Source organism: Malaya genurostris, chromosome 1, assembly GCF_030247185.1.
Source record: "Malaya genurostris strain Urasoe2022 chromosome 1, Malgen_1.1, whole genome shotgun sequence".
Classification (NCBI taxonomy): Eukaryota; Metazoa; Arthropoda; class Insecta; order Diptera; family Culicidae; genus Malaya; species Malaya genurostris.
The window spans coordinates 12,467,260-12,481,513 of record NC_080570.1 but is presented as its reverse complement, the minus strand read 5'-3'; the positions used below and the strand labels follow the sequence as shown (position 1 = coordinate 12,481,513).

At 38.0% G+C, this 14,254-nt stretch overlaps 1 protein-coding gene across 5 annotated transcripts in view; it reads left to right on the top strand.

Annotated features, from left to right (window-relative positions):
- Positions 1–14,254, top strand: part of LOC131432715 (uncharacterized) — a 368,592-nt gene that overhangs the window by 224,108 nt on the left and 130,230 nt on the right. For all 5 annotated transcript variants that reach the window (XM_058599192.1, XM_058599199.1, XM_058599184.1 and 2 more), the window contains exon 6: positions 3,812–4,502. In XM_058599192.1, the coding sequence (XP_058455175.1) occupies positions 3,812–4,502 (691 nt within the window). The remainder of the gene's footprint in view (positions 1–3,811; positions 4,503–14,254) is intronic.

Genomic DNA, 14,254 nt, shown 5'->3' with positions numbered 1-14,254 from the left:
GTTCGATATATCGGGTCAAGATGTTACGGAACGGATTACCGTATTGGTGGCAGTTGGAAAAAGATTCAACTAAGTAGTAGGCTTTGACTTTCCCTTTTTTTTGTGCGGTGACAATGCGCATTGTTATGCTTGCGTGATTGAATAATGTAAAATAAGCTGAGTTTTGATTTTTTACAAAAATTCCCTGACTTTTCCCATTCAAAATACGTTTCATTGCAACACAGTGCCATCAAAATCTAAATACTAAACCAAGAGACACCTGAACTCAATGCAAGAAACGGAACGCAGTTTATGATAGCCTTTTTTTTATTTCAACGGATCCAAAAGCATTTTCTAACACCACCTAACCCCTTTTCTAACGCAAAAAAAATTTGCTATTATAATTTTCAACGCTCTTTCAATCAATATCTAAACATCTCAGAGTCAGAAAATTCTGTTTTGATCTGAAAAATCATTATTTGGAGTCAAAAGAAAAAATACAAAAGCATACATTCAAAAAGGTCTTTTTTTGCGCGATTTTTCTTTAAACGACTTTTTTTACGCGAATTTTCAAAGCTATCCGGTTTTCTTTTTTTTTTGTCTCAGAAATTCAGGAGACGGCGTTGTTCCTAATTTTCGATTTTGTTCGAAAAATTTCCCTATTAATATTTCACCAAAATTGGACGTTTCAAGCATTTCTAAGATATTCTGCATAAAAAGATTTTTTTTAGATTTAAGAAATCCTAAAATTTTCTTATCACAATCTCGATATTATTAAAAAAAAAAGTTTTGTTGAGATTACACTAAATATGAACATTCAATGCATTTCTAAGACATTTGGCATAAAATTTTTTTTCGTATCGCAAATCTCAAATTTTTTCTAGTTCCCAACTCTATTTTTTTCAAAAAGTTTTTTTTTGTTGCAATTACATTTGGCATACATTTTTTTTCGATTTCGGAAATCTTAAACTTTTTCTAGTTCCAAAATCGTTTTTTTTTTTCAAATTTTTTTTTTATTGAAATTACATTTGGCATACATTTTTTTTTCGTATCGCAAATCTCAAAATGTTTCTAGTTCCAAACTCGATATTAGACAAAAAAGTTTTTGTTGAGTTTACACCAAATCTGAACGTTTCATGCATTTGTAAGAAATTTGGTTAAAAACATTTTTTTTCGATTTCGGAAATCTAAAATTTTTTCTAGTTCCAAAGTCGAATTGTTTTTTTTTCAAAAAAAATGTTTGTTGAGATTACACCAGATCTGGACGTTTCATGCATATGACATAAAAAAGAAAATTTTTAGTTTTGGTGTCTTTTGCGCGGGTTTCCGAAGTTATGCGTTTTTTTTTACGCGGCAATTATCCTCCGCGTAAAAAACGACCTCAGTTTAATTACTTTTTACGTTTCTTCTTCGACTAATCAGTTGTTCCAAAAATCCTGATCTGAAATTGAAGAAACCAGCAGTAATGCAGAAACGCATGACTGCAGATGGGCGAAGCAACACAAATTCAGAAAGCAACGCAATTATTCCGTACATGTTCAACTTAGCACGACCGATGAGTGGTTGAATTTTCAATCTCGTCTCAGTTCCAGCTATCGCAAACCGTTTCGCACAAGGTAATTTAGCAGCAATAGGTTCTGTTGAAAGTAAAGAAATGATTGAGCTTTTTTTAAAAATGATAATGCGTTTTGTCAAAGTAGTCTAACGGTGAGCTAAATAAGTGCTCACAAGTTCCTATCTCATGCCTCCTCCACATAAGTCTTTGATGATGATAATTCCATTGATCGGAAAGAGTTTCGCAAACGAAATGCCTAACATTAGTTCGCTTTTGCGTCTGGTTCGATACAATCATCAGCCGCATACCGACGGGGAACAACCGAAACAAAAGATAAATTGGTGTTGCAAATTGTAAAATCAGCAAATATAGGCACTCGAATTTTAGGCTTCCGGGACTACAAATAATCATGCAATTCAGGCGCAATTATCTAGCTCGAAAAATGATCCTTGATGCGGAAAGTGTAAGAAATTCAATTGAACAAAACCAACAATGCAATACACATACAATTTCTGCCCCAGCACGAAGATGAAGCAGTTGGATATGCATCCAACCGCGTATGATTCTATATATGTGTGGAGTGGAAGACAGCAAAGATTAAACTCCAATTAGATCGTAATGTAAAAGATTCATCAATTCGAAAGAAAAGTATTGTAAATGTGATGAAAAATGACCAAAATTAATATTTTTTGAAGGGTCTCAAACTCTTTTCTTTCTTTAAATTGTACAGGTTTTAACCCTGTGGTCATTCGCCTCTTCGGGTCATAAAAACTTTCTGGCCCTATGTTCGGGGTTGGGAATCGAACCCAGGTGGGCTGCGTGAATGCCATGCTAAATTTTATTTAAACATGCGAAAGACAATTTGAAATTTGGAGAAAAGTTGAATCAAGTTTTTAAAAATTGATGATATGATTAAAATAGAAATTCAATTTGTAGTTAAAAATTGTCATTGAATTTCTAAAATTGTTTTTCGAATTTCAAAAATAATTATGAGTGTGATATATTTTTTTTTTCATTTTACTTTCGTGATATTTTACACTATAATATACGTTATTACTTCTAGTAAAAATATAAATTTGTGAACCAATACCACTCTAACCATTTATTTTTACAAGGAAGTGTATTATTGAAACAATTATAAATTTCTCAATTATAATTTTTTTATGTATAATTAACAAAAAAAATTGTTTACAAAAAAATCACAATAAAGGTAGAGAAGCATACTCAGAGTGTAAAAATTTCGAATACACTGAAGTCTTTTTTTTTCAAGCGGGGGATATGTCGCTAAAAAATCGCCCAAAAAAATGCGTAACTTTGGAAATCCGCATAAAACAAACCACTATACTATAGAATAAAATTGTTTTGTTGCCAAACGTCTTAAAAAATTCATGAAACATCGAGCTCTGGTGTAGTCTCGGAAATTATTTTTTTGATAAAAGTCGACATTCGGACTTGAAATTTCCGAAGTTAAAAAGCAGTAAACGCATTGAAATAATCCGCGTAAAAAACGACCTCAGTGTACTTTTTATTTACATTTATAAAAAAATGCAAATGAAAAATGGCCCAGTGTTGCCGACTCTCCTATATTTATTTTTGTAAATTGCAGTATTCTGCGTATTCTGAACCAAAATAAGTTATAATTCGCTAAATTCCCTAAAATATGTTGATTTTCCCAAAATTGTTTCTCAAAAGTCGTAAAAGTCTTTTGACTTTTCTAAGGGAGAAAAAGCTCACTGTTTCACCCCCAAATTTATGCAAATTTGTTTTACGTTTCGTCTCTGACTCATCAGGTTTATGTTGAACCGCCTGGTCGCGCTAGCAGTCCAACATAAATTTCTAAAATTTTAGAAAATTTCTGAATGTTAAAAAATTTTTTTTAAATGTTCAAAAATTTTCTAAACTTGTAAAAAAATTTAAAATTTGTAAAATTTTCCAAATTTGTAAAACGTTTTCCAAATTTGTAATAATTTTCTAAATTTGTGAATAATTTTCAAATTTGTAACAGTTTTCTAATGTGTAAAAGTTTTCTAAATTTATTAAAATTTTCTAAATTTGTAAAAATTTTCTAATCTGTTAAAATTTTCTAAATTTATTGGAAAAAAATTAAATTTGTAAAATTTTTCTAAATTATGTAAAAATTAGTGAAATTTTTCTAAATTTTTGAAATTTTTTTCTAAATTTGTACATTTTCCAACCATAGTGTTTTTAAATATTTTTCAATACTATAATTGATAGCAAAGAACTAATCGTGTTTTTTTTCTCACTCCCACCTCTCAGATGCACGAAACTCGCGGCAATCCGTCGCTTCCGTTGGACCTCGAAGTTCCGTACAACGATGATTTCAGCATCACGCGCAATCACAACCTCAACCTTAACTTTAAGGACCGAATCATCACCCGAACTAGCCTGGCCAACGGGGGCAGTTCCGGCGGCAGTGCTGGCAGCGGACACACCGTGAACAAAAACATCCACAGCACCGTACAGGATGGGAACCGTTTTCAGCCGCCTACGCCGATGAACAATCGGAAGAATCACTTCCTGATCAATACGTACGACCCGAACGGGGACGCCAATCAGCGGATAATCACCCGAACTCGGACCATCGTTGGTAACGGGCCGGGTGGGACAACGGGTGCCAACAGTAGCAGTTCGAATCCGAATCATAAAACGCATGTGGAAATCATTACCAAAAATGGGCCGACCAAAAAGGCGAACATCATCGTGAACAACTATGATCCGGATGTGACGATCTCCGGGGGACCGAACGGCAACGTGAACCTGAACATTCGGAACGAACTGAACGAACAGAAGCAGTCCTTTGCCAGTTCGCTGTACGACCGGAAGAGTACGTGCATGTTGTATCTGCAGGCGGATCACACGTTCTTCCAGAAGATGGGTTCGGACGAGGCGAGCATCGAGGCCATCACGCGGCACGTCCAGCGGGCCAACATGATCTACCGGAAGACGGGTGAGTTGGGGTTTTTATTATTGCAGTTGAGGGTTTTTTTTTCGCAGCAAGAATTTTTCCATGGCCTACTTCCTAAACTTTTACCCGCTAAGTGATACCAGAAATGTGTATCAAGACTAGTTTTTAAAAAAGGTGGATTCATTTAATAAATTATTGAAAATTACAAGGGACATTCCTATGGGGTTGCTCGGACGGTTGACGAAGAACTACACAACTATTGTCCAGATCACTGTTAATTCTTTGAAAAAAGCTAAGCGTCTGTGTTCTGCTAAGTGCCAAGTGAATTTATGCGTACGAAATTGTCGTCTGTGTTAGGGAAAGTCATTAGAATGGTTCGGAGAACAGGGAAAATAAGACATTGATCATCATTATTCGAAGTTTCAACCATTAATTATCTAAAATATATAGTTTTATCTTCTCGAGTAACCAGGCGCGTATACAAGAAGCGGGGTTTCAAAGCCCTCCCCCCTGAAACTCAAGAAATTATTGGGGGAGACCGGGGCTAGACAGAACCCAGGGTTAAACCGGACGCTTTCATGTGACAGACAGACGCCAGTTAGCTGGAAGTTGATACGTGAGTCTCACGAAAGGTAGAAACCAACAGAGAATCCCGTCGCACATGGCTTCAATTTCGTCGCACTCTAAGGTATCTCGAGATTCGGCACTCCATTGTATTCGTTCTTCATATTTGTATGATACTTTCTTTTACGGTTTTTTTTCTCATGGTTCCAGAATTTTTGGTTGGTTACCTCTGCGCGACTTGGTACGAAAACTAATGCATATTTTTCCAGATCACAATTTGGGAATTGTAGCTGCAGGATCGTCCCGGGTTGGTGGTTTAATAAACATGGTAGGAAAACGTTAAGTGAGTGAGATGGAAATAAATAGTTCTGCTTGCACGAAAGGATACTGAACGATCTACAGGTGCCAAAACGCACAACCTCTAACCCTCGACAGAAGGAAATTCTTTCACTGCAGGAATAACAACGAACTCTTCTGACAACTGCTTCTTACCATATTGGGTGTAAAACGAAAGAATATCCTTCAATTTCAGCCCCTTCATACACAGATTCAACCATGTATGGAGAACCAAAAACCCGGATAGGTAATTGCGTCAATGCGGGGCAGTTGCATATCAAATTATATGCAGTACCGTAATCTCATTCGCCCAAATTACACGAATAATACTTGCACGCTAAACAGTAGCCATGTGGTTGAGTTTGCAATGACCAGTCAGAGCTTTGACCAGAATCCTGTCTTACAAGCCAGTGATCGTCTGTTCGAGCCCCGGCCTGGAAGGATTCTTAGTACTAGTCATGCAATGATTTTGTACGCGTAGAATCGACGGTGAAGTCTGTTTAGACAGAATAGTAAAATTCTACAAAAGGAAATGCTTTGCTTTAACTGAAGGTAGAGATTTCCAAAAAGTGTCCGGTTTAGCTCCGGACTCCCCTATGTTATGAACACTCATTTCTTTATATAACAGTTCGGCTGAAAAGTTCGTATCGTTTGATAGAAACACACATTTTTTGCCAAAATTCGTTTTTATTATTCATCATAATTGCCATCAGAGGCGATACAGCGATTATAGCGATCTTCCAACTTTTCGATACCATTTTTGTAGTACGATTTGTCCTTTGCCTCAAAATAGGCCTCAGTTTCAGCGATTACCTCTTCATTGCTTCTAAATTTTTTACCAGCGAGCATTCTCTTGAGGTCTGAGAACAGGAAAAAGTCACTGGGGGCCAAATCTGGAGAATACGGTGGATGAGGGAGCAATTCGAAGCCCAATTCGTTCAATTTCAGCATGGTTTTCATCGACTTGTGACACGGTGCATTGTCTTGATGAAACAAAACTTTTTTCTTCTTCAAATGAGGCCGTTTTTTTGAAATTTCGTCCTTCAAACGCTCTTATAACGCTATATAATAGTCACTGTTGATGGTTTTTCCCTTTTCAAGGTAGTCGATGAAAATTATACCATGCGAATCCCAAAATACAGACGCCATAACCTTACCGGCCGATTGTTGAGTCTTTCCACGCTTTGGGTTCGGTTCATCGCGTGCAGTCCACTCAGCTGACTGTCGATTGGACTCCGGAGTGAAGTGATGGAGCCATGTTTCGTCCATTGTTATATATCGACGAAAAAAATCGGTTTTATTTCGATATAACAGCTCCAAACACTGCTCAGAGTTATCAATTCGTTGTTGTTTTTGATCGATTGTGAGCTCACTATCTTTAGGAGTTTTTGACGGAATCCTGGCAACCCTTTCTATGAGATGATAGCGGATGACTGCATAATCCAATGAACCGACCTCATCGCCGTCGTCGTTGTCGTTTGGTGCAAATTGCCTAATCCCTGCGCTTAAAAATTAAAGATAACTCGACTATTTTGGAAAGTCATCGAACAACCAACCGAGCGACCGAATACTGAGGAGGGGAGAATCAATACTCGGCACTGGCACAGCATAGCGAACGGGACTTCCGGTGCGATGAATTATGCATCGCCGGATGAGCACGAGTAACAACAAATTTTATGCAAAACATGCATTCCCCTGCCTGCCTGCGTGACAAACCTTCACAACCCGTAACGGAAAACACAACACGACAACGGTTCGTTCGGTGCGAATAGATCGCAGCAACCTGGTTGTAATCCAAAATTTTCATTAGACCAATGTTGTCAGCAGCAGTGAATTTTCAAGCACAAAGCAACCGACAGCACGGAACCGATGTTCCAACAAGCAGTCAGCAATTATCGGCTGGCTGTCGTCCTACTGGGTGGTCCTACTTTATTCCGGTCGCGTAATTCGGGAAAACCGCTCGTTGTTCGGGTTCCGGACGGGTGGCGACGCGTTGGTCCCAGTTTTGATGAAGTTCCTCCCACATATTTAGCACAGGATGGTGACCGCATGACAGGCCCGGTCCTAGCAAAAACACTACATTATTGAAACATTAATCAATGATCTGTCAGAAGACAACAAAAAATACATGGTGATGATGATGGTGCTGTCCAAAGTGGTCGCGTCCGGAGGGGAGGGTACTGCGGTTGGTAACACACGTGTGTTCCACAGCCCCATGACACGCAGTGAACCGCAGCAGGACCACCGTTGCAACTCGAAGTGGTTAACACAGGGGACAAACGCGGCACTGATGACATAATTCATGGCCGGTGGGTACATTAGCTAATGGCCAGCCCACAGCACAGATGTAGTTTCCCGCGGGAATCGGCGCTACCGTGAAACAATCGTACAATATTTTTTTTTCATGTGTGTTGGTTGGTTCGCAAGTCATTTTTTCTTTTCATTTCAAAACCCACCCACCTCCGGGCAAATCAATTAGGTTTCACACTTCGTTGCTGCTCGTTTTCCGACTCCAGGACTCCAGTCGACGGCGGCAGTCGACGATTTTTGTTCTTCAAGCTGCAAATTGAATTTCTAATCCTGTGTGCTGCTCCGAACGATACCCCTCCCCCTCCCTTTCGTCACACCCACCGGAAGGAGGTTCAAAGAATCGGAACGTTCGCAGAAGCAGCAGCGAACGTCCAATTCGGGCTGGAGAACGAAACACACTCATGAAGCCAGTCAGGCACAGCCGTAGTACCAACATCCTGCAGTTGTTTTCAACGGCGAACGTCGGATACCGTGGCCTGTGTTCACCGCAGAACAATTGAAGTTAATTGGAAAAAAACTTTCCCATCCGCAGAAAGCTATCCGATTTTAATAATTGAAAATAGGTGTATTCTAATTGGAATTGAGACGGGATCGGGATTCGGGCTGCGCTGCCGCTATGAAAGCCAATGTAGGATTTTTTTAGTGGGATGTTGATAGTGATTTTTTTTTTAGGATTTGATTATGGCAATCGAGATTCGTACACTTTTCTTTGTTGAAGCCTGTGCAAGCGAGCGATGCAATATACGTTAAAAGGATTGTCGATTTTTTGAAAAACAAAATTTGGAATACCTGAAAATTAGATTTTAACTCGAAAAATACAGACAGATTAAATTTGGAAATTTGCTTCAATCTAAGATCAATTTAACGACTTTTGTCCGAAAATTGTCTATAGTCGAGCCATTCCATTCCAAAACATCTTTGGCGTAGTGACAAGATGCCAAATTAAGCCAACAATCGCTCTGTTAGGCATTCTTCACGATATATTTCCTTGTTTACCGTTTTCCACTAGTGATGAAGCGTTGGCTTGTTCGACCACAGCTGCATGTTGCCTGCCAAACCAAATATTTTTTTTTTGGTAAACTTAACTTTTTTATTCGTCCTGGGATGCTCCTCCACGACATTCCGGAAAGCTGCCTAAAATCTTCCAGCACATAAGTTTCATCGTCCAGGAAAACTCGGTCAATTATTCACGATACAACTTGAGAGCCTGGGGTTTCGTCGTCACCTTCGGCACATTTTTCACCTTGACCGACTTCACACCTTGTCGGTGCTTGGAAAGATGTCCTTCTGGTGGTTCCTGAGATCCGTTTTTTTTTTGTTTCGCTTCCAGCCAGGACGTGTATCGAACAATTTAAGAGCGTTACGGACAGATTTTACACACTTGCTCTTCTTATTACACTAATGCGAGTTTACGTACCGCATAAAAAAACCGCAGAAAGGAAACCGTATAACTCTGAAAATTCGCGTAACAAAAACCGCATAACTCTGAAACTTTGCATAAAAAAAAACCGCATAACTCTGAAAATTCGCATAAAAAAGTCGCATAAAAAACCGCATGAAAAAAGCCCTACGTATACTAAATCATCATTCTAAAAGCTTGTAGTATCACCAAAAATAGTTTTTACACAACGAACAGATATACGTTCATCAGCCTGCGGAATATTTCACACATTTATGAAGTGCTTCTAGTGATTTACGTATTTTGGGGTGTGAACTGCTAAGTTGCACTAGCAGTTCAACTTGAACTGCCAATGCGCTGAAAAGCGAAACATTTTTAATTATGTAGCCTTTTGTCTCCTTAAATATGTTTCGTTCAGATGCAGATGAAGATTTAGTTAAAGCAAATAAACTAATACCAGTGGGATTAAAAAAAACTCTGTTTGAATATTAACACCACTGCACACTTTCACCAAGAAGGGCGAAGCTTACGCTAGCCAAAACATATAACACACATTAAACGGAATTTTTCTCGATTGATTGTTGAACTATCATTACCATAATCAGTTGTTAAGGATAGATTCATCAGTCCTGGAAAAGGATCGGTTAGTAAAACATCTTCGATTGTAAACATTGTTGACATTTTTCTCGAATGCGGAGAACCAATTGTATAATACTGGATAAATTTTTCACTTACTACATGGTATGAAAAGTACCGGGCCGTGAATAGTTGCGAACCGTGTATGTTTTTGTTGAGAACAAGCCTCTAGATGCACTTTCCCCCGTATTCTCCAGATTTAGCCCCCAGCGACTATTATCTATTTCCAAACCTGAAAGGTTTTTCCAGGGAAAAAAATTTTCGTCGAATGCTGAGGTCATTCACGGAATCGGAAGCCTATTTTGAAGGTCTTGTGACAAATCTTTCTCTTTTTCAAAGGACATCAAAATATTGGAGGACCAATGGGTCAAATGTATCGCTCTAGATTTGACCCATCGGTCCTCCAACATTTTGATGCCCTTTGAAAAAAAATTGTCAAGGGCTTGAAAATAGGCTTCCGTTTCCGAGAACTGAAGAATTAAAAAAGATTCTCATGCTGAAAAATCGGCTTTTTCTTTGTTAGGCCCAGGAGTATATCCCATGTAGTATATCCAGAAAATACATATTTGGGGGTGTCCAAATTTCGACGTGAACTTCACTTTCCTTATCGAAATGACGTGATCACATATAAACATTACATATTTTGTGGTTCATTGCAGATTAGCTTATTTCAATGGAAGAAAATACCTTAATTAGTTTGTTGGGATCGATTTGAAGGTCCCTAAAAGGACCTATTAATATTGCTTGGCAAACTTGATGACATTTTCCTTAAATTAAAATCGTTGTCCGAGTACGACAAAGGTAAAACAAGCGTCGTGAGTTTTTGACGTAGGACTACGTCTTCCTTCACTATACTCACCTGAGCGCATTTTCAAAATTTTACGACACGAGAGTGTAACGAAATTACTCCGGGTTTGTTTTCTTAATTCCACCGAAACCTCCATTATTTGGGATACTTCAGAGCCTTATACTATTGAAGAACGCAATTTTTGTCATCTAATCCAAACATATTCTCGGCCTACTGCATAAGGTTTTGTTTGAAAATTTGTAATATTTTTGATGCATTGAAATTAAACGTGAAACCCGACCGTTTTTTGGTGACCTGAACATGGACTAGTTGAACAGTCAAAATTAAGTGCTTTAAGGAAAAAAAAATCAATGCTTCGTTTTCTTGAAATATCTCGTCTCATCATGAAGACATTCTGTTCGTCAATTTCCGCGGTCTTTCTATTCCTGCATCTCCCAATCTTCCGAAAAATATCGAATCACTTTTTCAGTTTTGCCTGACAATTGCCCAAGCTATCTCGATCAGGTGAAATTGAGTTGGAATGGAGATCTTTTGGATGAAACCAACCTTTCTATCTCGATATCACTGAAGTGTATCTGCACTGTAGTGGCAGCTAGCCAAATCTTGCCAAAACAATTTCAAGTACTTTGGTGAATGGTACAATGCATGTTTCAAGCACTCTTCATTGCAGAACTTCGAATTCATCAAACCGCTAGTTGCGAAAACTCGAGTTTTTTCTTTTGTTCGCAGCGGAATATCGTTTGCCAAACTGGAAATTTTTTATTGAACATATTGGTAATTTATGTTTTCCGGGTACAATTTTTTCTAGCTGTGTCAACGTGAAACATTCATCGATGCATCGCCTAATTCATATTGATGTGTCATATTAGTATTCTGCTGTCGATTTTTAATTTTCCATATATTTACCATTGCCTAACTAGCCGGCGGCTAAACTGTCCGGTGCATTTCCAAATGCAAATTGATTCGTTCGCTTGTCAAAACAATCGAACTCCAACGTTTCCGTTTATTTTTTTTTTGTTGCTGACGGGTTCTCTGCCAACGAGTTCAATCAACGATTTTAAATTGCTAATACCGTTACCCCCCTCTAATCCGATCTATTTCCGTGCAGGTCCGTACGTTTTCCGACAAAAAACAAAAAAAAAAACGATCCCAAAAAGCACTTGGCAAAATCAATTTCGCTTTTAATGATTTTGTTGGAGGGGGGTTCAAAATTTTAGCATTTATCACACCATATCTGCACTTGGGACGGGCAATTCACGGTGGGAGATGTTTTTTATTCCATCGCAGGTTCAAATATTATATTCGATCAGGAGAAAAAAAACACAATCAGAAACTCGTTTGACCGACCAACCGACCGACCTCCCGCAGTGGGCCCCGGTGGAAAACCCGATGCTTTATCACATGGTTTCCGGCTTCCCCGTCAACCGAAGGATCGGATGTAATAAAATTAGCAGTAAATTTAGCTTTTTTTTCGGTTCACTTCATACACGGGACGAAAGTGCTTACAAATGTGAAATTATCACACGGAGAAACGCCGGTTTAAAACAAAATTGAAATACGAAATGCTCATGAATTTGACATTTTTTCGCTTATCAATTGGAATTTGAAGACAACCCCAACAATACTATATAGTTCTATATAGTACTACATAGTTCCTTCAATTTTATTGGTTCAAACTACTAAAACGTTTTCAACAGTTAATTCCTGCCAATCTTTAATCAGACGGAGAGAACGAAATCAGCTTTCTGGCGAAAAATTTAGTTGATTTTCTAAATTACGTTCGTTCTTATTTAGGACAAACAAAAAAATCCTACGCTCACTGATTTTGATTTGTTTGTACTCAATGCTCTGAGAAGAGCAAATTTTTAGTCAAATTTAGTTAGATTTGTCAAAAAACCATACTGTCATTCTCTAGCAAAGACTCAATCCAATTTTATTCGACTAATGTTTGAGTCTAGCGACTCTAGCAAAGATTCAATCCAGTTTTATTCGACTATTTTTTTAGTTGAATCAGCAAAAAAAAAAGAAATAATTTTCAAACAAATTGAATTGTTGAACCGTTCTACAAACGATTTCTTTAGGTCTCGTCTTCGTCGCATCATCGCACAAGCACTCCAATTTTAGTCGCTTTTTGTACTTTATTGATTCAATTAAAACAAACAATTAATAAAATTTTACCAAAAATTTGAAAATTCGAGGTTTTATCAACCCAACCTGTCTAGGTTTATTCGTTTCGCCCAAAGTTACTAAAAGTTTCAGTATAAGCACCATTGTTGTTGATTCAATTTGAATACGGACGCGATCGGCTTATGTTGTTTTAAATCAAAGATGGCTTTACATTACATTTATTTTGCGCTAGAAGCCAACGTTTCGAAGGTTATTCTTCCATCTTCAGGGTAACTATAAATTTATGCTTTAGCTAGTCACAGAATATTTCACGAAATGCTATGGTTTTATAAAATGTTCTCATAAAACCGAACCCGAATCGTGCCCGCACCTGACCAGAACCCGCAAAAAGTCCCGAAATCCGAACAATTTTTTTAATCCGAACCCAAACTGCATCTGTTGAAAATAAAAAATTTGTCACCCGTAGCCGTTCCGAACCCGACAAACAAATCCGAACCCGACCCGATATAAAAATAAAAATCAACCCTTACCCGACCCGAACCCGAAAAAGTCCCGAAATCCGAAAAAACGAAATCCGATCAAAATTTACCCAACTCGAAACCGAAAAACCTACCCGAACCTGACCCGTACTCGATAGAAAAATAAAAATCTAACCGTGCCCGACCCGAACCCGAAGAATGTCCCGAAATCCGACAAATTTTACCTGACCCGAACCCGATAGAAAAAATAAAAATCTATCCGTTCTCCACCCGAACTCTTAAAAAGTCCTGAAATCAGAAAATAACCGATTTTTTTAACCCTAACCCAACCCGTACCCGTTGAAACAATCGTCATTCGTAGCCGACCCGAACCCGACCCGTACCCGATAGAAAAATTAAAATCTACCCGTACCGGACCCGAATCCGAAAAAAAGTTCCGTAATTCGAATAAAAACCGACCAAAGTTTTTAACGCCAACTGACTTGTACCCGTTGAAAATGAAGAAATCGGCACCCGTACCCGACCCGAAATCCGAAAAAAAAGGAAAAAAGTGAACTCACTTTTCTCAGAAACCACTCCACAGAATTTTGCTAACTTTAATAAAAACGTACGGTCTTATGGTCACATAATCTGTTGTGAAATTTGATCCAGTTCCGACTTCCGGTTTCGGAATTATAAGATTGAAAAATGTCATTTACGGACCGTTACATTCTAAAAAACTGTGCTTTAAATTGGTCCAATACGTGAATTTTGTTAGGTGTTATTCACATACATGGGTTCAAACGAAACGTGTTATGGCCTCACAGGTTGCTATGAAATTTTGTACAAATTAGACTTCCGATTCCGGAGTTACTACTAATTTACCGGGTAAACTACGCAAAAACCGTCTAAGCTTTACGGAACTGTGCTAAAAACTGTTCCATCTGTCGGTTGATAGCCAATCGAAGTGTCATACGGAAAGACCGAAATCAGCATTTTGGCGAAAAAATTAGTTGATTTTCTGATTTTAGTTAGCTATTTTTTGAGACAACTAAAAAAATCTTACTTTTGCTAATTTAGAATTTTTAATTCTAGTTCCTTTAATAATAACAAAATATTTGTTGAAATGGCTATTTTTAGTTGAATTCACCAAATG